At 46.5% G+C, this 27,139-nt stretch overlaps 5 protein-coding genes and 1 non-coding gene across 6 annotated transcripts; 2 read left to right on the forward strand and 4 right to left on the reverse strand.

Annotated features, from left to right (window-relative positions):
* Positions 1-8,996: 8,996 nt before the first annotated feature.
* On the reverse strand, positions 8,997-9,218 carry JR316_0009690 (uncharacterized protein; the record flags this gene model as incomplete). The annotated part of the gene is made up of 1 exon (XM_047895380.1): positions 8,997-9,218. One exon carries the CDS (start codon positions 9,216-9,218, stop codon positions 8,997-8,999), a length of 222 nt encoding a protein of 73 aa, XP_047745099.1.
* A 607-nt stretch (positions 9,219-9,825) lies between these two features.
* Positions 9,826-10,588, reverse strand: JR316_0009691 (uncharacterized protein; the record flags this gene model as incomplete). The annotated part of the gene is made up of 3 exons (XM_047895381.1): positions 9,826-9,987; positions 10,287-10,537; positions 10,558-10,588. 3 exons carry the CDS (start codon positions 10,586-10,588, stop codon positions 9,826-9,828), a joined length of 444 nt encoding a protein of 147 aa, XP_047745100.1.
* A 3,367-nt stretch (positions 10,589-13,955) lies between these two features.
* Positions 13,956-14,027, forward strand: JR316_0009692. Its single transcript has one exon. It is a non-coding gene; the product is annotated as a tRNA-Tyr (tRNA).
* A 3,880-nt stretch (positions 14,028-17,907) lies between these two features.
* On the reverse strand, positions 17,908-18,919 carry JR316_0009693 (Derlin-2; the record flags this gene model as incomplete). Its single annotated transcript, XM_047895382.1, has 5 exons — positions 17,908-18,378; positions 18,439-18,529; positions 18,581-18,620; positions 18,681-18,714; positions 18,767-18,919. 5 exons carry the CDS (start codon positions 18,917-18,919, stop codon positions 17,908-17,910), a joined length of 789 nt encoding a protein of 262 aa, XP_047745101.1.
* Positions 18,920-22,619: 3,700 nt separating this feature from the next.
* JR316_0009694 (Outward-rectifier potassium channel TOK1) lies at positions 22,620-25,549 on the reverse strand (the record flags this gene model as incomplete). The annotated part of the gene is made up of 11 exons (XM_047895383.1): positions 22,620-22,672; positions 22,722-22,746; positions 22,812-23,158; positions 23,213-23,287; positions 23,342-23,431; positions 23,485-23,514; positions 23,571-23,631; positions 23,683-24,593; positions 24,645-24,797; positions 24,858-25,028; positions 25,090-25,549. 11 exons carry the CDS (start codon positions 25,547-25,549, stop codon positions 22,620-22,622), a joined length of 2,376 nt encoding a protein of 791 aa, XP_047745102.1.
* A 340-nt stretch (positions 25,550-25,889) lies between these two features.
* JR316_0009695 (Orotate phosphoribosyltransferase) lies at positions 25,890-26,625 on the forward strand (the record flags this gene model as incomplete). The annotated part of the gene is made up of 2 exons (XM_047895384.1): positions 25,890-25,990; positions 26,046-26,625. 2 exons carry the CDS (start codon positions 25,890-25,892, stop codon positions 26,623-26,625), a joined length of 681 nt encoding a protein of 226 aa, XP_047745103.1.
* Between the last annotated feature and the right edge of the window lie 514 nt (positions 26,626-27,139).

Consider the following 27,139-nt stretch of genomic DNA (forward strand, 5'->3'; position numbering starts at 1 on the left):
TCCTTTTTTTAATTCGCTTCTCGCTTATCGTTTGCACTCATGCCTCCCGGAAAAAGTAAAGGTCGTTCGGTCTCCCCCCGTCGTGGTCGTGACGGTAGTGATGACGACACTGTGTCCCGAATTGACCCTGCCATTATCGCTCTCATTAAGGCTAGCCAGGAATCCAATAAAGAAACTATGAAAGATATTCTCGAACTGTCGCGTATACAAGCCGAAACTATGTTCAAATCATTCCTCGCGTTACCCCAACTCCAAACCTCTACCCACTCCTCTGCGACTACCTCTACCGCCCGCTCTGGTGATTCACGCGCTTATAAGGTGCCCTTTCCAGGTGCCTTCGACGGCTCCTCTGATACTGTCGAAGACTTGCTGGCCTCATGGCGTAACTTTTTTCACTCCGACCCCGAAGCATACAAAACCACTGATTCCAAAGTACGCACCGCTCTCAGTTCTTTCAAGACCGGCACGCCCGCTGTCTGGCGTAACCAGCTCATTGAAGAGCTAGAGTCTGGGCAATGCGTCTTAACCAACTGGTCCGACTTTGAGGAGCGCGTGAAAGACTCCTTCCTGTTCCATTTCTCGCAACAACGCGCGGCACGCGAGATCATGTGCATCCGTCAGAACTCCACGCCCACTCAAGAGTTCATTATTATCTTCGAGAACCTTGCCTTTCGCTCCAAGTTTAACGACGAAGCGTTGATCCAATGCTTCAAAATGGCCTTGGATAAGCGTATTATGGAGGAGATTGGACGAACACACCGTGAGATGCCCACATTCGCGGAATGGAAGAGTGCCGCAATCTTGATGGCTCACAGACTGCGTGAGACTGATGCCACGGTGACTCCGGTCGTCAACACCACCGCCACCTGGCGTCCTCCCCCTTCTTTCACCTCCACCCCTTCCACTGTTCAAAAGTCTAGCAACCCCCGCCCCGCTGCTCCTGCCCCCAACGCGACTCTACCTGCAAACATCTCCGCTGCTCCGAATCGACGTGCCGCCCTGCCCTGCTTTAACTGCGGCGTATTTGGCCACTTCATGCGAGTCTGCCCCAAACCCAAAGATCTCGAATTCCAACGCAAATCACGCGCAAAACTGGAACGAGCTCGGGCCGTCCTCGAGTGCTTTGATGCTTTGCCTGATGACGACAAGCATGAGATTCGATGCGTTGATGTTGACGAAAGTGCCTTGTTTGATGATTCGGATTTTGTTTCTTGCGTCGAGTGAGTAGTACGTCCTCGCCGCTTCTGTACAACAACCCTGTAATTACTCCCAAATTGCATGTTGCATTGTCTCCAAAATCCGTACCTCTGCCCGTGTTACCTGTTTACGCGACCCCTCAACCTTCATTATCCAATTCTGTATTGACTCCTGACAAGCCCTCTTCTTCAACAACATCACCCAACTCCGACTACCCGACACCAACACTCCTGCCCGCGCACCCACAACCTCCAACTATGGCACCCGATTGCATTCCATATTCAGACCTCTTTTTATCCTGTCCTGAGGATGATCCACCAGAGCTGCAAGCCCCAGATGCCTCTGATGATTCGGATGAAGATTCGCCAACCAAGCCTGCTCAACAAACCTCCGCCCACGATGATGCATCTGTCTCTATGACACACGATGCAAGTCCACCACCGGCCCCACGCGACTCTCTACTTTGCAGCCCGCCCGTCGCTGACCACACAGACTGCCCGCCTTCAATCCCTACACCTGTCCGCACCGTCCTGTGCAACTTGCGCCGATTACGCAGCACGCCTTGGCGAACCGAGAGCCTGCTCAAATCCTGGGCCCCAAAGGAGCGTTGGGACGACATTGACGATGATCTGATTGCTGCTCTTTGCGATCTCCCCTGGACCGACGCCGCCAAAGTCCTCCAGCAGCTCAAGAAGCCCCGCGACTACATCTCCCGCATGGGGAGTAAATGCCTTGACATTCCAATGTCGGCTGCACCCCCAGGCTCGACCTCTTTGGTGTCGCTGAAAGCGCTCTTAGACAGCGGTGCCACTGGTTGTTACGTGCACTCCGATTTTGTCAAACTCAATGGATGGGTGACTGAGCGGCTGCCCCACCCCGTTAGCGTTTACAATGCAGACGGAACTCGCAATGCCAACGGTGCTATCACAGATGTTGTTTACCTTGTCATCCGCATTGAAAACCATGTTGAGCGACTCCGCCTTTCAGTCACCAACACGGGATCATCTTCCCTCATCCTCGGGCACTCCTGGCTCTGGTTCCATAATCCGCTTGTTGACTGGCGAGAGGCCAAGCTCTGCTTTGCACGCTGCCCCACGTCCTGTGGTGCTGACGTGCTGCCGACTTCGCACCCTGATGGCGAAACCGTGAATGTTTGCCGCGAAGGACCCCAGCTCCGTGAAGACGACATCTTTGATGACAGCCCGGGCCCCTTCACGCCGGTCTCTGCTGCGGAATGGGCTGACGCCTTTGCTGGTGAACTTGCCGATGGTGAATCGATGTGCGCGGTTGACCTCAATGAGTTCACGTCCGAACAAGTCCATGGCTCATGCGACCACCGCATTTCTCACTTTTTGCGAACTCAACGTGAAGCAGCTTCATATCCCGACCGCTACCTGAAGGAATTTGCACCTGTTTTCTCCAAAGAGGAGTTTGACGAGCTCCCACCCCGTCGCCCATGGGATCATGCTATTAACCTGAAACCAGATGCAAAGTCGTTCAAAGCAAAGCCGTACCGTCTGTCGCCCGCTGAAACCTCGAAGGTCAAGGAATGGATAGAAGAGGAAAAACGCACTGGCCGTATACGGGACTCCATCTCTCCCTATGCCGCCCCTTTCTTCTTCATCCAGAAAAAGGATGGCTCACTGCGCCCTGTGCAAGACTACCGACGCCTGAACGATATCACGATCAAGAACCGCTATCCATTGCCGCTCATCTCTGACCTCATGGACAAGCTTAAAGGCGCGAAAGTATTCACCAAACTTGACGTCCGCTGGGGTTTCAATAACATTCGTATCAGGGAAGGCGATGAGCACAAGGCTGCCTTTATCACGGAGTTTGGACTTTTTGAGCCTCTTGTAATGTTCTTTGGATTGACAAACTCACCAGCTACCTTCCAGAATATGATGAACGATCTGTTCAAGGATCTCATTGCTGGCGGCCATGTCGTGATATATATGGATGACATCCTCATCTTCACTGATGATGTCCAGTCCCATCGACATCTTGTCCGCAATGTCTTGCAGATTCTGGAGGACAACAAGCTTTATCTGCGGCCAGAAAAGTGCTGTTTTGAGCAGGACCGTGTGGAATACTTGGGCGTCATTGTCGGCCACGGGAAAATGTCCATGGATCCCAAGAAAGTTGACGCTATCACCTCTTGGCCAATCCCGCGCTGTCGTAAGGACGTCCAACAGTTCCTCGGTTTCGTCAACTTCTACCGTAGGTTTATCAAGAACTTCTCCCGCATTGCCGCTCCCCTGCATGCCCTGGGTGGTTCGGCGCCTTGGGTATGGGACAATTTGTCAACATCCGCCTTCAACGAGCTCAAATCCGCCTGCGCTTCACACCCGGTGCTACTTCTTCCCCGCGACGGTGCCCCATTCCGCATAGAGGCAGACAGCTCTGGATACGCAACCGGCGCGGTGCTCAGCCAATTTGTTGACAATTCCTGGCAACCGGTCGCGTTTGCTTCAAAAGCCCTCAGTCCCGTTGAGCGCAACTACGAGATACATGACCGCGAACTACTGTCAATCATGAGGTCTCTCGATGACTGGCGACGCTACCTCCACGGCTCCGATTCTCCTGTTGAGATCCACACCGATCACAAGAACCTTCAGTATTTCATGACCGCTCAGAAATTGAACCGTCGTCAGGCTCGCTGGTCCCTGCAGCTCGCTGAATTCGATTTCGTACTCGTCCACAAGCCAGGCCCGACCATGATCTGCGCAGACTCGTTGTCCCGCCGCCCCGACTACGATAAAGGTGTTGGCGACAACGAAAACGTCACCTTACTGCGCCCAGAACACATTCGACGTACTGCTGAATGCTCAATTGGGGATGACCCCGTCCTGGCTGACATTCGAACTCACCAGCACCAAATCACTGAAATGTGGGAAAAGCACAAGAACCTGCCTGGCTGGTCCCTCCACGACGGCTTGCTTTCATGGCATAACCGAATCTTTGTGCCAAACAAAGGCAACTTGCGTCAACGAATACTCGCCGACTGTCATGATCACCAATCCGTAGGCCACCCTGGCCGGATGAAGACCATGGAACTCGTCCTGCGCGACTATTGGTGGCCGTCACTATCAAAAGACGCGAAGCGTTACGTTGATGGATGCCCCACCTGTCAATCAACTAAGCCTCTGAGGATGGCGCCCGCGGGCCTACTGACCCCCAACGAAATCCCTTCCTCCAATTGGGAGATCATTTCCTGTGATCTCATCGTGGACTTACCTAAATCTCGCGGCTTCGATTCGATCTTTGTCGTCGTCGATAGACTCTCAAAAATGGTTCGTATCATCCCATGCAAAAAGTCAATCACTTCTGAGGGTCTCGCGCGCCTCTTCCGCGACCATGTCTGGAAAGACTTCGGACTGCCACGACGCATCATCTCCGACCGTGGTTCAATCTTCCTGTCAAACTTTACTCGGGCCCTCAACGACCTGCTAGGCATTTCACAGAACGCGTCCACCGCATTTCGACCTCAAACAGACGGACAAACTGAGCGCGTCAATCAAGAAATCGAACAATACCTACGGATCTTTGTGAATAACAGGCAAAATGATTGGGTGGAATGGCTTGCATGCGCCGAATTTGCTATCAACAATAAGATTCACTCGTCCACTGGCTTCTCGCCCTTCTTCCTAAACTATGGCTCCAACCCCCGCCGAACCCTGCAACCCGCACGCCTCTCGGACGACCGTGTCCCCAAAGCTCTTGAATTCGCCTCTCAAATGGATTCCCTCGCGAAGGAATCCGCTTCAGCGCTAAACCTCGCCGCTGATGCAATGAAGCGATCCTATGACACCTCTCACCGCGCTCCACCCGTCTTCAATGTTGGCGACATGGTGATGCTCAGCGCCTCCGACATCAAGTCCTCACGTCCGTCTAAAAAGCTCGATGTTAAGCGTCACGGACCTTTTCCTGTGACGAAACGCGTTGGCATCCAGTCTTACACCCTCGACCTACCGGCCTCGTGGTCGATCCACCCTACTTTCCATGTCTCTAAACTCTCCCGTTTCATACCAGCAGAATTCGATTCCCAAACTTCACCCGCGACACCAACACCTCCCCCCGCGTTACCACCCCCAGACATTGCAAGTGTGCTCGGCCACAGGGCCCTGCGCAGTGGAACACAGTTCCTCGTGCTGCTCGATGGCTGCACAGAGGAAGACGCTTCGTGGTCAAGCCACTCATCCTTCCCTAACTCTGAAGTACTAAACAATTACATACGCCTCCACAACATCCCGGACGCCCACCTTTAAGAGGGGGGTGATGTTAGAGTTCCCTCTAACGTAGACACACACACGTGCCTGTAGTCACATATCACACAGTATTTGTAGACACACCCGTAGCTACGTAGCCTCAGTTCCTTCTTTGTTAGCACACCCAACACGTTCTGGTCCTTCGTCTCTCTCTCCCGCCTCGTCTCCGGGTCTCCTCCTAACAACGCCAAGTACATCAAAGGCATGCTCAATCAGCCTGACTTGCAGCCTAGTGCTAGTATGAATCGATGGATACAAGGCATTCTTCTCTTTGACTTCAAGCTCATCCATGTAAAGGCCGGTAATCATCGTGGACCTGATGGACTTTCAAGGCGACAACCAACTTCTGAAGAGTTAGAAGAACCTCAAGAAGACGATGACTGGCTCGACGATATTGCTCTTCTTAATACGGTCAAATTTTTCCCTACTTTTCTTTTTACTCCCTCTTCTATGCCATCGTATGACTCTATCTCGCTTCCTTCTTTTATTGCTTCTTCTTCTTCTCAAGAACGGACACTTCGACAAATTCTTCAATTTCTTACAGACCAAACTATACCCCCTTTTCCCAATTTGCAGTCCCGACGACGATTCCTTGCTCGCGCTACTCAGTACTATCTCAAAGATGATCAACTCTATCGACGACGACAAGGAAGACCTCCACTCTTGGTTATTCTAGATCCAGACAAGCGACGTCTCATTCTTACTCAAGCTCATGAAGAACTCGGACATCGAGGAGTATACGGTGTGTTTGGAGTTATTCGCATTCGGTTTTTCTGGCCATTTCTTTTTCAGGATATCAAGCATCATCTCGCTACTTGCCATGAATGTCAGATCAGATCCACCAAGAAAAGCGAAGTTCCTATCACTATCACAGCTACCCCAACTATCTTCACTATCATCAATGTCGACGTCATGTACATGCCCAAGTCTGGACGCTTCCGATACGTAGTCCTAGCCCGAGACGACTTATCACGTGCACCTGAAGGACGTGCCCTCAAGTCTTTACGTTCCGAAGAGCTGGCCACTTTCTTTTGGGAAGAAGTCATATGCCGATATGGTGCTATTGCTATTGTACGCACGGACAATGGAGTAGAAGTCTCTGGCGCTTTCAGTCTTTTGATGGAAAAGTACGGCATTCCTCAAGTTCGCATTTCTCCTTACAACTCTAAAGCCAATGGATCTATTGAACGTGGTCACATTGACTTCCGTGAATCCATTCTCAAAGCTTGCGGCGACCGACCTCTAGACTGGCCACAGTACGTTCATCACACACTCTTCTCCGACAAATGCATTACTCGACGCTCTACTGGACATTCCCCTTTCTACGTCATGCATGGTGTTCATCCTGTTCTTCCATTCGATCTCCTTGAAGCCACATTTCTAGTTGATGGATTCCGACAAGGAATGAGTTCCGAAGATCTCCTAGCTCTCCGTGTTCGACAACTCATGAAACGAGATGAAGACTTAGCCAACATAGCCGACGTTCTGAAACAATCACGACTTCAATCCAAAGCTACTTTTGAACGACGATTTGCTCGACGTCTTCGACAAGAAAGCTTCAAGTTTGGTGATCTAGTCCTTGTTAGGAACAGTCAAGTCGAGAAGGAGATGAATCGCAAGCACAAGCCACGATACCTTGGACCTTACGAAGTTGTACGACAGACACGAGGAGGATCATATGTGCTTAGAGAACTTAATGGTACGCAACTGGCTCAAGGCGTAGCTGCTTTCCGACTTCTTCGCTATTTTCCACGAGACGGTTCAGTCATTCCTCGACCTCAGCTAGACCGGATGATCAGAGAACTTGGACACGAGAGTGAGGAAGATGAAGACACATGGAGCGACGATATGGACGATTTCTAATCTATCCCCCCCTTCCTTCCGCAACCGGGGACGGTTGATTTCTCAAGTTTGGGACGGATATCATACCCCAATCCTGATTGGAGATGAGATGTTCATTTTGGATCTACACACGACGCCCTCAACCCAAGCAGTCATTCTTTCCATAAGTCATCCACACATCTTATCTTATCAACACTTGTCACATGGAAGCCACGTTATTCCGGATCATGTCACTTCGTCAGATCATCAAGGCTATGCGACGGATCAGTCAACCATCAAACTGCATAGCTTTCTACACTGCCTTGCACAGCCGGACTGTCAACTCTATTTTTATCAATTCAATGGTCTTACTCAGCGTCAGGCTGCGGATTACTCATTCCAACTTATTTTTGGTTTGTCTTACTCATCCTTTTGTGTTTATTTATATCTTTTCTATTGTCTGTTGCGCTTTTATTGTCTTTGTCTTACCAATCTTCTATGCTTTCTGACTCATCCTTGCTTCTTTTATCTAATCTGTATTACCATTCACCTTCGTCATACACTTCTTTCTTACTCATCCTATTCATTTCTTATCTGTCGTCGTGTCGATATTGACATGTCTTATTGTTCTTGCTTATTGTTACACTTGCGTAGCCTCATTCTTGACACTTTGTACAGTATATGACTCGGTTTTCAGTAGCTTAGATTGGTATTTCGTTCACGTAGCTTTTAGTATAAAAGCTGTAGTAGAATTACACGAAATGACAGGAAAGTTACACCCAGTCCCCACTTTCTTCAAAGCAAGTCAATTTTCATCCAAGTCAAGTCAATTTCAAGTCAATCCACATCGATTCATTTCAATTCCAAGCTCAAGTTCAAGCCAAGCCCAAACCCAAGTCCAATTCAGTCATCAGTTCCACCCTCCGTCGAGACCAAGTTTACTTCCATTCATCCGAAGTCATCTCGCTTTCCATTAAGAGAGGATTTCATCCGAGACCAGTCATCCTCCTCATCCAACGCCTCTTCTTTTCAGAGTTGAATATCCAACTTCTATCCAGACCTCCAGTACTTCCCTACTTCCTCTCCTCCATTCAATCCGTCACCGCTCCTACTCTTTCTACACCTTCCAACCATCGCCGTTAGGAGTGTATTCAAGACATCCTTTCCCTCCGTCAACTCATCTGGAGCAATTTCATTCGAGACAGACTTAGTCTTTCATCCTCGATTCAGTCAATACTCCTGCGATGTATAGCTTCATTCCAAGCTTCAGAAAGATTGTCAATTTAAAGACACTTTCACCATTCTTCAAGATTCAGCCCGTTAACGACATTCCGACTCCTAGTCATCTTCTTATCTCCCCTCGGAACGTCCCCCACTCACTTCAGACAACCCCTCTAAGATTCACATTTATTGATTTCTCATACGCAATCTACGCATCTTCTTCACGCTTTCCATATACACCCGCCATCCAATTCCACGGTTCCATCCCATTTTTGGAAGGCTTATTTACTATCGTACCCAGACGACCCGGTTATCCTCTTCTTACTATTTCGCTTTCATTACCCTTCACAATCCACACCATCCTAATCTACTTAAATCCTAGGCAGCGTCCTCCCTTAAGAAACTTAGGAGAAGGTTTCGTCCTATCCAGTCTGGACCACTCTTTCCCTGGGGTTTGTGTTTGTTGGATTACATATAGTTTATAACCAATCACAAACTTCGATCTTCAGCGCGAGCAGAGGGAGTGGGAGCGGCAGGCGGTTTGGGTAGGGAGGCCGTGAGGCGTTCGAGTTTAGACTCAATGGCAGACAGTCGGTCATCAACCTTTTTATCGGCATCGAACCTGACTTGCTGCGCCCTAAAGAGGAGGGCAAAACGGTCCTCGAGGGACATCGTCATGAACCCATCGTAAGGCGAAGGAGGGTCGGCCATAGAGTATAGTAGGTGGGGGCAAGGTAGAGTGGAGTAGACGAGCGCTGCAGTGGGTAGAGTACCAGGGCAACGTTGGGTAGCTTCGATATGCTGTTAGGAATCGACTTAAGTCAAGAGAGAAGAATGCCCAAAGACCAAGTTGATATCGAAGCTGGGGTCTGACTACTGACCCCAGGACCCTATATATACATGGAGACCAGAGTAACTACTTCCCGGACCAGAGTACTCGACATATGACAACTATCAATAGATGAAACAGGAGAACGATAGACGTGGGACCGAACACAAAGATAGAACAAGGCATGACAGCGTGGGACCGTAACAGATAACGATAACGGATAGGGGTGGCAAAACACCATGTTTGATGAGAATATGCCGTCTATTTCTACTGTTAATAATTCTCCTTCTTTGATAGATTATTCTTCTTTGCCTTTTCATCTTGAAACTCTTTCTTCTTCTCATCCTGTTTCTTCACCTTCAGTTCCAAATTCCGTTCTTGATTCTATTCCTCATTTTATTTCCACTTCTTCTGATTTAGATGCGCCTGAGTTACTTCAATCTTCCCCTCTTCCTTCTGCTTTATCCATTTCTTCTCTATATATTGAAGTTATTCCTCCTGCAACTCCTCCTCCTGCAACTCCCACTCAGTCCTCCTCGCTTCACATGCCCGCAACTCCAGCCTCTTGTTGAGTTTTGCCGCCACCTCGCTCCTCCTCCAGAGAACGTCACCCATTGTCTCGTGGAACACTCTACAATCAGTTTCGGAAAGCTGAAAAAGCTAAAAGCGAATCGATTATTGCTTCTCATCAAGCAACAAGTGCTGAACGCTCCACAACAACTCTACCGTCCAACAAGCAAGGGGGCAACTCTAACCCATTCACATCTCTTTTTTGCTCTGTTGGACTACTAGAAAACACATCATCTTCCTTGTATGACATCTATTCAGACATTTCATTTGTGTCACTCAACGTTGAAGACTACCTAGCACGAGACAAAGAAGCCTTTTTTAAAGCTATCTTACTCTCAGTCAGGAGCAAGCATAAACAAAATCTTAATTCCCCAAATTACGATCTCAAAGTTCCACCGGCAAATTACTTTGAAGCAATGCAACGTCCAGATGCTGATGAATGGAGAAGAGTTATTCAGCAAGAACTTGAGATGTTCAAATCCATGAATGTATACGTCGATGAGGAGCTTCCACTTGGCGAACATACAATTGGGTGTTGATGGGTTTTTGAGTTCAAGTTCAACAACAGTGGACAGTTGATATACAAAGCCAGATTGGTCGCGCAAGGGTTTTCTCAAAAGTATCTCATAGACTATCATGAAACATTCGCACCAGTATCAAAATCCGTCAGAACTTGTGCCATAGTGGTTCATGCTACGCTGAACGGGTGGCATATTGAATGCTTTGATGCCACAAGAGCTTTTCTGTGGGGGGATTTGAGTGAGGTGATATACATGAAGTGTCTTGCGGGCTATTTGTCACCGCTTCCGAAAGGTGTTTGGAGACTGAAGAAGTTGTTATACGGGTTGAAGCAGGCAAGCAACGTGTGGTATGTTCTCATTTGCTCAACGCTCCAGGACATTGGCTTCAAACAATCAGAAAAAGACCATGCCACATTTATTTTTGAAGGAGTTTGGAATGGGGAACAAGTCAAATGCTGGCTATGCATCCATGTTGACGACGGCCTAGGGGCATCCAACTTCAAGCCGTTTCTTGACCACACCAAATCTGAAGTCAACAAGCGATTCGGTATCAAGGACCTTGGCCCACTGCAATCTTACCTGGGAGTGCAGTACGAGCGGAATATGGCCACTTGGGAACTATGGATTCACCAAACTCCATACATTGAGAGTGTACTCAATGAGTATGGTCTTCTCAACTGCAGTCCCGTTTCAACACCACTTGATGACAACGTCTTTGGCCGTGACAACAACGTCTTTCCAGATATTCCAGACATTAAAGTCACCTTCCAACGTTTGATTGGTTCACTCCTCTTCATCCAGCGACACTCTTGCCCTAACATTTCAATAGCCGTACTACTTTTATCACAACACGCTTCAAACCCTCAACCAAGACATTTCGCTATAGCTAAACGTGTTCTTCGTTACTTGAGCGGTACGCGCAATTATTGGCTACACTATGGTGGACAGAATGCATTGCACAGCCTACAGGGTTACTCCAATGCTGACTGGGCAGGCAACAGGGACTTGCGTGCGTCCGTCTCAGGATTTGTATGAATGGTTGCTGGCGGACCTTTGAGCTGGTCTTTGAAAACTCAGACATGCATCGCCACTAGTTCCACAGAATCTGAGTACATTGTGCTAACAAGAACGGTACAAGAAGGGCTGTGGTTATCTTCTTCTCTTTCATATCTTCACATTGCTCACCCAAATCCGTTGGTGGTCGCTACTGACAACAAAGGAGCCAAGTCCTTGTGCAAAAATGACTCGTCTCACTCAAAAGCAAAATACATCGACATCAGATATCATTTCATATGGTCTCACATTGAATTAAAATCTTTCAACATTCTTCACATCCCAGGAAAAGAGAATCCGGCAGACCTACTCACTAAGCCGCTGAAGATCAAAGTTTGTGATTGGTTATAAACTATATGTAATCTAACAAACACAAACCCCAGGGAAAGAGTGGTCCAGACTGGATAGGACAAAACCTTCTCCTAAGTTTCTTAAGGGAGGACGCTGCCTAGGATTTAAGTAGATTAGGATGGTGTAGATCGTGAAGGGTAACAAAAGCGATATAGTAAGAAGAGGATAACCGGGTTGTCTGGGTACAATAGTAAATAAGCCTTCCGAAAATGGGATGGAACCGTGGAATTGGATGGCGGGTGTATATGGAAAGCGTAAAGAAGATGCGTAGAATGTGTATGAAAAATCAATAAATGTGAATCTTAGAGGGGTGGTCGGAAGTGAGTGGGGAACGTTTCGAGGGGAAATGAGGAGATGACTGGGAGTTGGAACGTCATTGAAGGGCTGAATCTTGGGGAATGGTGAAAGTGTCCTTAAATTGACAATCTTTTGGATGCTTGGAATGAAGCTATACATCGCAGGAGTATCGACTGAATCGAGGATGAAAGACTAAGTCTGTCTCGAATGAAATCGCTCCAGATGAGTTGACGGAGGGAAAGGATGTCTTGAATACACTCCTAACGGCGATGGTTGAAAGGTGTAGACGGAGTAGGAGCGGTGACGGATTGAATGGGGGAGAGGAAGTAGGGAAGTACTGGAGGTCTGGATAGAAGTTGGATATTCAACGCTGAGAAGAAGAGGCGTTGGATGAGAAGGATGACTGGTCTCGGATGAAATCTTCTCTTAATGGAAAGCAAGATGACTTCGGATGAATGGAAGTAAACTTGGTCTCGACGGAGGGTGGAACTGATGACTGAATTGGACTTGGGTTTGGGCTTGGCTTGAACTTGAGCTTGGAATTGAAATGAATCGATGTGGATTGACTTGAAATTGACTTGACTTGGATGAAAATTGACTTGCTTTGAAGAAAGTGGGGGCTGGGTGTAACTTTCCTGTCATTTTATGTAATTCTACTACAGCTTTTATACTAAAAGCTACGTGAACGAAATACCAATCTGAGCTACTGAAAAACCGAGTACAAAGTGTCAAGAATGAGGCTACGCAAGTGTAACAATAAGCAAGAACAATAAGACATATTAATATTGACACGACAACAGATAAGAAATGAATAGGATGAGTAAGAAAGAAGTGTATGATGAAGGTGAATGGTAATACAGATTAGATAAAAGAAGCAAGGATGAGTCAGAAAGCATAGAAGATTGGTAAGACAAAGACAATAAAAGCGCAACAGACAATAGAAAAGATATAAATAAACACAAAAGGATGAGTAAGACAAACCAAAAATAAGTTGGAATGAGTAATCCGCAGCCTGACGCTGAGTAAGACCATTGAATTGATAAAAATAGAGTTGACAGTCCGGCTGTGCAAGGCAGTGTAGAAAGCTATGCAGTTTGATGGTTGACTGGTCCGTTGCCTAGCCTTGATAATCCGACGAAGTGACATGATCTGGAATAATGTGGCTCCCATGTGACGAGTGTTAATAAGATAAGATGTGTGGATGACTTATGGAAAGAATGACTGCTTGGGTTGAGGGCGTCGTGTGTAGATCCAAAATGAACATCTCATCTCCAATCAGGATTGGGGTATGATACCGCTTCAAAGAGTCAAGTTCCTCGAAGGAGTCACTAGGCTTAGACTTGTTGACCCTAAAACGGTTAAAGAGGCGATGCGTTGAGGGGGCGTATTGGAATACGGATGTTGTTACATGGTTCATTCATTCTTTTGTTTTCTTTCCTTTTCTTTCTATTTCCTGTTTTGTACTTTCACCTTCCTTATTTGACGTTCAGAACACTGGGTCCGAGAGCCCCTGTCCAATCACAAATCCAGTAGTCATCCTTCCCATATCGTTCAACGCATTACCTTTGTATATCCTTCATCAGCTTCCGTAGCTACGAGCAGCTCACTTATACAGACCAGTTCTAGTTTTTGCACCTCAGTCTTTCTTCCCTTTGACTGAGGTACATTTGCTTTTATGTTGTTCCTACAAGATAGCTAATATAGTTTACAGACTCACCGTGTGTTCAGGTTCATAATAAAGTCTTTCTTCCCTTTGACTGAGACTCACTGTGTGTTCAGTTTCCTTCAGGGGGTGTGTGTTGACATATAACTCTCTATTTACCCATGGGTTATGTAGCTCAGTGGTAGAGCATTGGCATATATAGCCGGGAGTCACTGGTTCAACTCCAGTCCTGACTGTATCTTTTCCGTCATCACCTGATTGAGTGATTCTAATAGTATTCAAATATGATATAGGAGGACTGACAAATCTATGAGAAACAATGCATCCACATTTTTCCAGAGCTTTTTGGGCAGATAAATGGCAAACAATGTGCCCACAAGCTGTAATTTGAATGTCAGTAACAAGTACAGGATAATAAATAACTCAATGATCATTAGTTCTCAAACCAACTGGAAAATCGCAGATGAACTTGAAGCAAATAATGGAATAAACTCAGTTATTACCGGCCCGCCTCGTGACATTGTGCTGAGTTCAAATTCAAAGTCTTCTGAATCTTAATTCCAATTGTATATCTCATTTTACGCAACAAATTCAATGTAGCAATTACGAGCATGACTCCGTAGTTTTTATTCAAACGTAAGCGTACTCATGTTTAGCAGCTTGTGAAATTTATGATTGGGAAAATTGCCACCCTCAATGCGGCACTGGCCGCACATTCAAGCTCAGTCGAATTCCAACCCCAAGCACTGTCTGGGGTCCCGCCCGGCATGCCAACAACCAAACGTTCGGTGCAAGGCGGCATTGCCTTGGGGTATTTTCTGCATCTGATTTCTGCCTTCGATTGCATTGCATTTATCGAGTCCTATTCTATCACATCATAAATGGATATGATGAAAGGTCTCAATCTGGTGCTTCGTGATTGCTCGCCCGGGATCAGGTATTATTCTTTGGCTTGAAAGGGGAACTACGTGTTGACCGCCCTTATTTGCTGATTTTGGTGCACCTACCCATCATGATTTGCTTTTATTACCTCTGATGATTCTATCTCTCCAACTTGTATTTGCCTTATCATACTCTCTCGGTCCACCGCTCCGGCGCTGTGTCATAACTCTGATTAGTTATTTTCACTATCAGTAGACTTGACAATTTACCGTTTTTCTATTGCTTCGCTTGAGTGGGTTACCGAGTTCGACTTTGTTTGATTTTTTGAATGTTACGAAGGAGCGCGGTGCTGTGTTTCGTAATTGACGTGGTTACTTATGAGCCGACATTCTGAGTGAATTCTCTCAGTTGAGCGCCAACGCGAAATCATCCTTCAATATGTTTGAGTTTCAACTTGATGATTTTTTTAATTAAGGCTGTGTATAAGGCGTCTCAAATCCATCACCCGGAGATATTCTGAGTAGGTGAGGAGTAAGGCGTATACGAGCGTACATGTTACTACACGATCCACTTCAAAGTTCAAAGTTCAGGGTGCTTTTAGAACTCAATAACGTCTTGTCGGATTTTCTGGATACCATACTGCGCAGTAGGTCCACTTGCGCACGGTACTGGTATCATTCATATCATGAATCATGATCATGGAGATTGATGTTGTATATTCTTGGTTATCGTTGAGACCCACATTATATACTAGTTCTCTTATATGGCAAGGTCTCAGACAGCGAGTCGGCGATTAGACTGTGCTTGAAGCCCAAAAACGTTACGCTCTGCGCAAGGACTTGTGAATGCAACTGAGCAGTACAACTCCTTTCTTCAAGTCAATTCAACTTGTCAAAAATAACTCTGGCTTGGCTAGCTTGCTGCCTGCAAGAACCGGCTTTCATACACTCCTACCCTTTGTGAAACATCCACCAGCCACGCTTTGTATAGCGACCCGCTTCACTTCGCAAGGTTCTCAGTGACACTGACGCTGACACCATGCTTCACAACATATCCCTGAGCTGGAATCTAATGAATAATATTAACTGTTGATGCACCGGAGCGGACCCCGGTACAACCTGAACATACAAGTAGTAGTACCCACCAGCACCTCGACAACTCCTCAACACCCCATTCGTGCGGGCAACTCAAAAACTTCGGATAGTAGAGTCCGATACTGCTCCGTCATCCCCAAGTATTCCCAAGTCGTGCGACCACATATGACAGGATTCAGAACGATCGAGTGAGCGTGTCTGCTGCTACTGAGCTACTCACACCGATTGGAAATATTCATCTGGCTCTTGAAGGCGAGGTGTGTTCACTTCAGTTGTATAGAACCGGACAACACACCGTGTCCAATTCGAGCATTGTATATCTGACCCTTCATCGGAATTTCATTAGTCACACACCTCTCAGACTCGCCGTACATGCCCATTGGCATATTAATAGGACAGTATAGCAATATAGAGGTTGACCACGACGCACTTAAAGTTAGCCCTGGTTTCGAATCCAATTCAACGGACTCCTCCAGATATCCAGCTCCAGTATGATAATCACGCGGGATACGGGATGTCCACGGAGTCACGATCATGATCATATTCTGGGAAACGGACTTCCCAGTTCCCACTACAAACTCCAATAATCACATATCGTACTCGCTGGAAGTATCCACTTGCCCAACGAGCCATATGCCGGGGTACTGCTCTCACACAGTATGGGTATGAGAGAGCAGAGAGAAAAGAGGTAACAATGAATTGAACGAGCACAGACGCACCTGGTATCCACGGTGTACACTGAAACTCGACCTTTCCGAATCCCGATTCACCGACAAGCACAAGTACTAGGACTGACTGAGGATTCGGGAGTCAAGAGAAGCACGCTTTTAATTCCCCCATGCACTTCCCCACACTTCCTGGCATTGCCCTAACCCTATCCCTGGAGAAGAGATCAATGATAGGCAGTCAAATGCCGTGCACTGAAGCTAGACGATTCTTTCCCCTGGGTGAGTCCCCCTGGAGCTTCTGATTCTGTCTTCTTTCTTCTTGCTGACGAGAAGAAGCTAAATAACATGCCCCAGTCTCCAGCTGACCGGAGCGACAGCATGAATTTTGGAAGGACTGCTGGCACCTTTGTATGTTGGGCTGCAATCCACTATCTTTGACTCGATTTAGGCATGCCGACGCCATCTCAATCTACTTTACCATGGCATAGCACGGCACAACGACGCAAGTAGGGTATTGGGCATGGACTCCTTTTTTGTTATTAGCAACGAAGTTTTGAAAGGCAATCGGTCGTGCCTTGGGATAGCATGACCATCCAACGTCGATGTTCGACAATCATATGACCGCATACAGCACAGTAGAATACGCGCAAATTCCAAATAGGCATGCGTGCGTGTGCGCATGACGCCAAACCAAAGGAAAGTGTTATCGGCTGGAGAGATAGCAAGCTGCAAGGCCCGAATGTCTGCTTGGGGAGCGGGGCGGCCTGGTGTGATGGTTAAATGGTTGGAAGAAGCATACGCGTCATTCTGCGACATTATTTCCAAGCTGGACGCTGAGGATGCCGCGAGTCCTAGAAGGACGTGTTTCGTGGGATTCATGGAACGTCATGGCACATTGGGACCGTGGCGGACCACCCCATAATTGAAGAGATCCTGAAAATGCGTGAATGGAAGACTCGGAGGATTTGACCTACCCTAGAAATAGTATGCTTCGACTCTCAGGAGGGAAAAGATAAATCTGACAATGGAAACAAAGGATCAAAGGATCTTGTTGAACGACGGGGCACTCAAGTGGGATGGATGGTGGCTCAGTTTGCAAATTATACAACCGTCATCCTGCCCTTTTTCCTGTGATGGAGCGCACGACATCTAACGGTTATCGAGGAGCCATGATCCATAAGAATCCTGACAACACAAGAAAACACAGATAAAATGCCCGTGTGCAGGCAGTCAGGAAGTTGCTTATTGTCTTCATCGCCGGTAGAACAGGTGTATAGAAGGGTGGACAAAGTAAGGAGATGGTTCATGAGCTTGCAGAAAAATACGAGATTTCGACTGTAAATTTCCTTCAAATTCAAACGGCTTATATTCTAAGAAGTTTACAAAGTCACAGTGCACAACGATAATAGTAACTGACACACCGACAATATAAATAGAAAGATCTTTTGCACGCAATCGATGATTTTTCGTGTTCAGCTACCCAGCCGCCTTCCACTTCCCCAAGTGTGTCCTGAAGGATTCCCCGCCTCTGCAGCTTGTCGTGGTGCTGTAACGTAAATTCCACCGCGGGCCAGACTCTGCGCAGTACCTCCAGCCGCTGGGGGCGGCCCTGCTTGGTTCGTCTGTCCCATCAAATTGCACAACCAGCGTGGCGCCCTTGCTCTGTTGCTCAACACTCCGCGAGAGGCCATTTCTCCGCCCCAAACAGTCCACCACCAAAGATGGCCAACAACAGCGCCGGCCACGGACAACGCTGCCACCTGAGGACCGCCTGAAAGGAGGTCAAATGCAATAAGGATGTATGGGTAGTATATCACTGGAACGGTGACAAGACCCATGATGGATGTCATGGTCGATGGAGGGGCGAGGGCGGCGTATACGTAAACGAGGCATAATAGGAAGGGTCGGGTGAAAATAGAAGGCGAGAACGGCCACGTCGTGAACTGGATGAGGGTTCATGGCTCAGGGTCAGTTGGTCATTAAATTTCAGAAAGTACGCATACGATGATAGCAACACACGCCCAGATGAGTTGGTAGGCATAGTCAGCGGATCGCAAGAAATACGCCTTGGTTTCAATGTCGTTCGAAGTGCGACTAATAGAAAAAATCAGTTAGTGGGGCACGAGGAGTAAGAATGAACGCAACTATAGCATCATAAGCTCAAATATGTACATCAGCCCTCCACCTGAGATTCAGGTATTTGGATAATGAGCATGAAATTGAACTGCGACGCAAATACACTCGCCTCCTACAAAGAAAGACGACCATAGACGCCAAAGCTACCAACAATAGGCTTCAATCCAATTCCTGCAATGTAAATGATGTGCATACCTGAAATTTCGGGTATATAAAATTCCATCGGAAGGCTACTGAGTAGAACGAAACAGTGTTTAAAATCAAAGAGAGAGTCACCACCAGTGAAGATCCACAAATGAATCTAGTCACTGGGGGAATTTTCTTGATCTCGGCAATGATTTGGTCCATTGTATTGAAATATTAGAAGGATTCAATTCGTATCACAGGTGCATCCAGTATTCTCTTTGGGAAAGGGCAGGAATTGGGAGGTGTAAAGGAAGATTTGAGGGATGGGTGAACACGCAGTTCACAGCCACGTAATACGATGCGTGTCTGTGACAGTCGCGCCGTGACGAATACGGCAATTACCGCGATGGGATCACGGATGTTTCCGTCTTTGCCTTGGCCACGGGGCGGGGTAAGTCACCGAATATTGCTGTTCTGAAAATTGAAAGACTATTTGTGTTTAAATGAAATATATAGAAAGAGGGTAAAATATTCATATAACGTATGATGTATGCTATTGTAATCTCTGACATGCCCCTGGCAGCATTCTTTGTTCTCTCATTGCACGGAGGACTGGGTCTTGGCCGAATTCGTCTCCAGTTAAATACTTGCTGGTCTCCGTTGTGGCGAGCCGTTGGTTGCGACCGAATTTTATAGTTGTTCTATCCCCTTCTATCACTACAGCGGATGTTTTGAATTCCCAGTCTCGCAGATGGATGAGAAACCTTGCAGTCATTACGCCGGAGACTCTGTGGTGTGATATCTAAGCACAATGCAAAGAGTTTCACCACAATAAAAACTTACGGTAACGTGAGAGCATTTAATAGTCCTTGGAAAGTTGATCCAGGCTTGTGATGTAAGACGTTAATCACTGAATTACCTTTGCAGAAGACGGCATTACTGACTGGCTCCGTCTGCAAGGAGTAATCTTCTTCAGTGACTCTTTCAATAAGTGATAATCACGTAACCAACGTACATAAAGTAATACCATTGCAGAGGTGGAAAACGCTATGACGCAACTGATAAATAAAAAACGATAATCAGCTAGACAGTTCGCGCATTCGATTATTTTCCTACATAAAATACAGTAGTCCTTCTTGAAATCAGTATTGCTGAAGTTAAGTTGAAGTTATAAATCTCACCTTCTCGAATTACTATCTCCATCAATGTTTCTCGTCTTTGCTTCTCTCCAGTCTCCCATGTCCAAATGACGCGCAACGCTTTCCAGCTTCGAATCGACGTCAACAACACCGATATGATCTCATAGACAACCATAAAAATTGAAAGCAGAAGAGAAGCTAGTTTACGGGATGATTAATCTGCACGGTTTTAGTGAGCAAACTGAAGGCCATCACATACCTCTGAAGTATTATAATTGAGCGTTATGGAGGTCAATATATACGAGGAGTATTTTGGCAATCTCACTTTGGATTTCCGTTACTACCCTCACATGAAACCCATTTTACATGCACCTGTGCCCAAATGAGCCTTTGGCTTTGGAAGGACTTAACATAACCATGCATACCGCATCCAAGCCTATGATTGCCAACCCGAGAGGAACAAATATCAACAGTATATGCTTGTTCGCGTTATATACGGCGTAAGTTCTTGCTCCCCATACGACTGTAGATAGACAAAATTAAACTCTATAAAATTGATTGATATAATCCTCTTACTAAGGATGGCGGAGCGCCCAATTACACTCAATGCTGAACATATCTTATATACAAGATCACAACTAAACATTGGAATTGAGTGAGATATTTTCCTTTAGATGTTTGGAGTAATCACTGTAAATACGTTAGACAACGGTTTAAATAGACAACAAGATTCATACCCTTCCAGAAGGAAATTTGTCATCTAAAGCCAAGGTAAATATGATGTTGGACACTAAGGCATAACGGCAGGCGATGTATAAAGCCGTAGTAGCCTTCAACTTCTTGCCCCAGAAGTAGTTCACTTCTCGAGTCCAAGTTAGTGCATAGTCGTAAAGGATTAGCGCTGTGATCGTGAGAGATGATGTCGGATATCCGTCCAGATCAAGAACGAGAACACTGACCCAGGCTTGAATACTGGATAGACAACTTGACGAGGCTATCTTCTCTCAGATTAACATTGCAAAAAATATGAGAAAGGAGTGCATACCGCTTTTGGTCTACCATCGCTTTTCAAGGAGAGACGTTAGTCGCCTGGAGGCAAGGAAAACCATTTGAACTGCGAGGTCCCCTATAAGTAGACCTACGAAGTGTCTAAAGTGGTGATGGGAATTCACATCGATTTAGTGCATGGTTAGTCATATAGATTTTGCAGAAGACCAACATGCTCATTGGCTCTCAGGCACATTTATCCGTGAACGCTGGCCTCATTTGAGGATATAATTAACCAGCCGGTTCGTCCGGAAAGCATGTCCTGAAATGTCCAGGGATATTAGGATCTCAGGTAAATGACCTCCGGATCCCGATATGTGGTAAACCCCTGTATACTTGTATCTAACCAGAAGGGAAGTTTAGTCTATCTTATCTTCAAGGTTGTAATGAAACCTATTCTGTGACACTGTCAAAATAGAAAAATAGTTGAACTTCTAATAATGATGCCCAAATTATTAACCGTGTAGATATAGGTGCAAGAAATGCAATTACCTGCGGTAGACAAGGTCAGTTACCCTTGCGCTAATGTAGGCAATGGCCCACTACCACTGACGCATCGGAACGAAGATAACCAATTAGATATTTTGTACCTCTCACCCTTCATGCTTCTAGCGTCACATCCAAATATGAAATGACATGCGCAGGGTAAGCGGAAAAATTGCAAAAATATACCTCTGTGTCTTCATCTCATTTAAGTTATATCGTAGCGAATCAGCTTCCACCTTATTCGCAACACTGAGGAGAATTGAATTGGATGTTCCCCAGAGGTAATCCTTTTGTCCAGGCATGACCAATCCACGGTGCCACCTTAAGGGATGGACCTGGAGGACCCTTGACTTTATACTCAACTGGTGTCTATTGGTGTGGTTAGAATAGGAACTATTGTAATGTCTCCAAATCACTTACTATATTGATATCTTTAATATCAATATCTAATTTGCGATGAGTGCAGATTAGCGCCGAGGTGCCAACTGACACCCTATAGCTATTCTTCTAAATAAACAACATGTTTAACAACGTGGTCTCGTCAAAATGATGCTCGGGATAGTTCCCGAAGAAAAGGATATGAAATGAATGAATCAACGTTTTCTCACTGTCCCCTTTACTGACCCTTTGAGGGTCATATTTCAGCTCATGTGGCATGTAATGATTAGAAATGATGGCAGATAAAATATGCACAATATGTACATGTACAGCTGTCTTAATCAGCCGTGCCATTAGAGCACATGAAATATAGATTCATTGGTAAATGATTGACTCTTGAATGATAGAATAATGAGGAGATGGCGCGCAGAGACAACGTGCTGAACCCCCCAGCGCTATCGTCAAGGCCAGCCAGTTGACGCGAACCGGTTGCATGAGATCTTATTAATTGAGTTCGTTTGGCTTCATCACGTATTGTGACTGCCCAATAAAAGAGGAAAAGCTTACAAAGTGCGATTATAATGGCAAGTATGGTGATCCTGGCGAAGAAACTGAAACATGCACAAACGGCACAATCTGTCCAATGCTGTGCACGATTCTTTGAATTGTCAGAATATGCATAATGTTCAAAAGATCCGGACATGGCGTTCTTGCGTCGAAGTATTAGAACACATGGAAGAAAGCATGCCTCACGTCTCAAGCCAAAGGTATTGCTGAGTAAAGTAGCTTGATAATTAGTACACATAATTCAAAAATCCCTAATGCCCAAAAATAATGAAAAATAGAATATGTAGCAACAGATCAAACCCATATTAGGGTGTGTCCATCGCTCTTTTAGCAGAACTGGTTATGTCATGCAATGATTCTACATCTCATGTCAGTTAAATGGTGTTGACTAAACGAGGTCAACGTACTTTCAACTTCAGAAAGCAACTGGTCCTAAAATGACCATCGGTATGTCGTCAGAATGTCGTGTATCAGCGTTCTAGCGGGCAAACACGCACCAAATTGATAGGAGAAGAGAAAGGAACACCTGAAATATCATTGGCTGCTTCAGGCGGAGGTACGGCATTTTTATCGGAAGTGAGTCTCGCAAGGAGAGTGCGTATGCTTTCAGCATGCTTCAAGACTTGTTGTGGCAGAATGTCCATTTCACCCTTCGCCTGTCGCTGCTGCAACATGCTCGCAACAGCCGTCGATCCAATCTGAAGCCCTGTAGAAGCAGCCACGCTAGGTCCTCGACTTCTTCCGATCCGTGGCGTGTTTGCACATGCTGGAAACGTGTTCAAACCGTTCCCGAAAGAGATAGCAGATGGTCTGCGAGGTGCAACAGAATAATCGTCTGGTATTTCTGTAATGTCATTAGAGTCGTAAAGCCGGGGCGGCGGTCTCGCCAAATCCTCACTAATTATCGTCGATTCCTGTATAACTTCAGACTTGATCATACTTTTATATTGATTTGAGTATGCTTCAGCGAGAACTATACAGAGAACGGTGGGTAAAGTTATCATCTAATCAATTAATGGAGCCTTACTAGATATCAGGATCGTCATTGTTCCAACACCAAGAAGAGCCCAAACTACAAATATCGATCGACCTGCTGGAGTTTTAGGTGCAAGGTCCCCTATGTTATGGCGAGGGTGAGATTGAATATATGTCGTAAATTGATTAACTTGCCATATCCAACGGTAGTGAAAGAAATAAAGCCTGAGCATTCCATATGTCATTTGCAATAGGGACAATGAAAGGGGGATGAAACTCACAGAAATATACAGCGGATCCGAATGCCCATCCCTCTGTATGCATAAAAATAGCCGATCCAGCCTGTAAAACATTTGTTAATGTCCATGGCAATAAGCAACGAAAAGGATTTACCATCCAGAAAAGCATAAATAGCGTCAATGCGACCGTGAGCCTGGCACGAAATGCATTCCGTCGTTCAATCTCCAGTGATTCTGCCAGTGTTGTTTCGTCCTCTATAAAGGTCGTCATAGTCATTGTCCGTGAAAATGGTACACCCAGGCCAGTCGGCGTCGGGTCGCCATCTTTATCCACTGCGCCAAGATCAGCTTCACCGTCTTGATCCACAAAGGTTGCTGCGGTTTGTGGTTCCAGAGTATATTCAAATCCCCCAGCCATGGCGACAGCAAATTTTCCTAGTAATGAAACCATTCCTCCAATACGAACATGGGTAAGTGAGGGAGGGATACCCGTTCCACTTACGGTTGAATCAAAGCGAGGAAAAGTAGGACCGTGACCCCCATCAGACTGAGATCCATCTCTGAGCTTCAGTCCCTTTGGTACTAACTCAGAGAGTGGTGCTCCCGCCTCCAGAGCTGCAGTTTCTAGCTGCGCTTCCGTCAACACTTCCAAATTCAACCTCCTGTGACCTGGGCCATAGACATACTTCCACGCAGGGTCTTCCCATTCCCTCCACACCTCGTCCCAGATCTTCCGCCACATATGGCAGACGGCGGAGTACCAGTGATGGTGCAGTTTTTCCCCGACGCGTAGTCGTCGCTCTTCATCGCGATCGTTGATCCACATTGGCTGACCTTGGGCGCGGAGCCGCCAGCGCACGGCAGCGCGCCACCGGCTCCGGATATGTCGCTCGCGCTGACGCGTTTCTGCTGCTCTCAGACGAGTACGGAACCCGACCGCGGCGGATTCGAGCAAGGCTTCACGTGAGAGGGCAACCGCTAGAGCAAGGTTAAGAATTCCTCCGGCGATGTAGAAGCACGTAAAGATGCGTGTGCCTGTAGTTAATGGATGGAGGTCACCGAATCCTAAATCGTGGTCAGAGGGACGAGGTTAGCTGGGAGAAGAGAAATACTAACCGACGGTTTCGATTGAAACAACAGAGAAGTATAGGGCGTCGATAAATGTTATATTTAGCATGATAGCCAGTATAAGGGACCCGATGGATACGTAGCAAAGCAATACAATAACAATAATGACCAGAGAGCGTTGCTTATGTGTTAGTCCGCTTCCTATAATTGAGCGGTATGAGGCGTCAGTTATGATCATGTTTTATCCTTGCTATCACGTACCAGAATGTATAAAATCCTTTGTTTGATAATAGTCGGTAATGAGGGTAATATTTGTAGCCGTAGAGGCAATTGTGGAGCAGACAGTGAACCAAAATGACTGCCCATAAGTAAATCCGTCGTCAAATCGGTGCTCAACACCGAATATTGTAACGGCAGGTATGTTTATAAGATCTAAGATTGAATTGAAGTGTCAGAAAAGTCTTGAACGGGATCACACTTCTGACTGACTGACCGTGAAGCGTCAAGAACACGATGCACAAGAATGTCATTAAGCGTATGTGCCTCTCAGCAAATCGAACCACGAGGCATGCACTGGCAAGAACGCCACATCCCATGCTCAACCCCATGGCGGCATCGAGAAGAGGGGGATTTGGTCGAGTTTCCAGAAGGACGCTGTCGTCGCCCGTACGAATATACCAGTGCCCGGTCAGACTAGGAATAGAAAGCATGATGGAGAAGGGTATCATGATTCCAGAAAATATGGGAAGCAAACGATAAGTGTGGGTGTCAGGAAGTTTCGAGTCGTCCAGAAAGACAGATTCTCCAGAGAGTGGAATGCTGGTTGGTTTACTCTGGAGAGGAGTGCTGGGGTCTTCTGTACGAGAAACCTCCTCTTCGTTCTTCTCCACATCATCTACAGAAGGCTTTTCCGCCGAAAGAATATTGTGTATGACACTTGAAAGGACCAGCATTGTGATGTCCGTGATTAACGTTTTCAAAAGTAGTGTTCAAAAATAGTGGGAAGTCCTCATAGTCAGGAGATAGCAGGAAAGCGGTGCTCTGTCCAGTCGTTTTTATAACCATGGTCTGAGTCGACATGATGTATTCGCACGACACTTTTTCCGAGAGGCCACAGGGGTGGATTAAGGTTGAATGGGGCTGAAGCAAGTTCAATTGAAGATCCGTTTGAGGCTCTGAGCAGCGCGGTAACGTGTCGGAGTTGAGTGCCGAGATGCCGAAAATGGAGATTTTAAGATAAGATATGCGTAAATTGTTTATTTGTTGCGGGAGCAGGCTTTGCACTCGACCTCAATGGCAGATTCTACACAGGCTTCGTACAAAGCAGACTTAATCCAACATGCCATGGAGGTCGATGCCCTGAAATACGGGTCATTCACCTTGAAGTCCGGGCGGTGCGTCAGACCTGTCTCGAATCATCAGTAATTACCAACATACGGATCCGTCTAGAATCTCCCCATATTTTTTTAACGCTGGGCTCCTGTCTACCGGACCTATCCTTGCTACGCTCGCGACAGCATACTCCTCTACCATTGCGCAAGCACTAAAAGATGGGTCATTCCCGGAATTCGACGTCCTGTTTGGCCCCGCGTATAAAGGCATCCCATTCGCGTCGGGTGCTGCTATGGCCCTATACACACAACATGGAATTTCAGTTGGCTTTGCATACGATCGAAAAGAAGAAAAAGATCATGGAGAGGGCGGTAAAATGGTGGGAGTGCCCGTCAAAGGAAAGCGTGTGGTGATCCTCGACGACGTAATGACCTCGGGAAAGGCCGTACGTGGCGCCATCGAAACAGTTCGCCAAAATGGTGGCGAAGTGGTTGGTGTCGTTCAAGCCCTCGATCGACAAGAAGTTGGGCAGGATGGTGTCAGTAGCACCGTGAAGGAGATAGAGGGTTTAATTGGCGAAGGCAGGGTCTTTTCTATCTTGACGATGAAGGATCTTATGACTTGGCTGGAAAGCAAGGGGCGAGTGAAGGAATTCGAGAGCTTACAGGCATACTGGGAGCAGTATGGTTTGAAGTGATATTCTGGCTGGAGAACCTTCCCATCTACCAAAACAAACAAGTGTACGACTACGAATCAACAGCTCTTTGCGAGATTCTACCGCGAAAAAGCCAGTATAGATCAATCCCGCCTCCCAATTGTTATTTCTGCTAGGTATTCACTGACTGGAACATTCCCCCCTCCGCTATATCCTTTTCTACTCCCAGAGATCTACACACAGTCAGATTGCTATAGGTTCAAACTTCAATTTTCTTACAATTCATTGCTATTTTTTGCTGTTATTACATCCAAAATTCTCGTTTTTTGCAGGAGTATGTACTAGTAGTCAGTGTGATTTACTTTTGATATATAACAGAAATCAGGAGTGACTTAGAATATGCTGGAGACAGTATACCCAAACGACATATATCAGGCAACAAAAAACTAAAACGACGCACAGACTGAAGGGAGAGCTTTCGAGAGTATGGAGGCCGTCTAAAATTAGCCGGAACCAGGAAAAGTTAAATTTAAATCCTGTGCTGTTGTTTGGTTCT

Source organism: Psilocybe cubensis, chromosome 9 (assembly GCF_017499595.1).
Source record: "Psilocybe cubensis strain MGC-MH-2018 chromosome 9, whole genome shotgun sequence".
Taxonomy (NCBI): domain Eukaryota; kingdom Fungi; phylum Basidiomycota; class Agaricomycetes; order Agaricales; family Agrocybaceae; genus Psilocybe; species Psilocybe cubensis.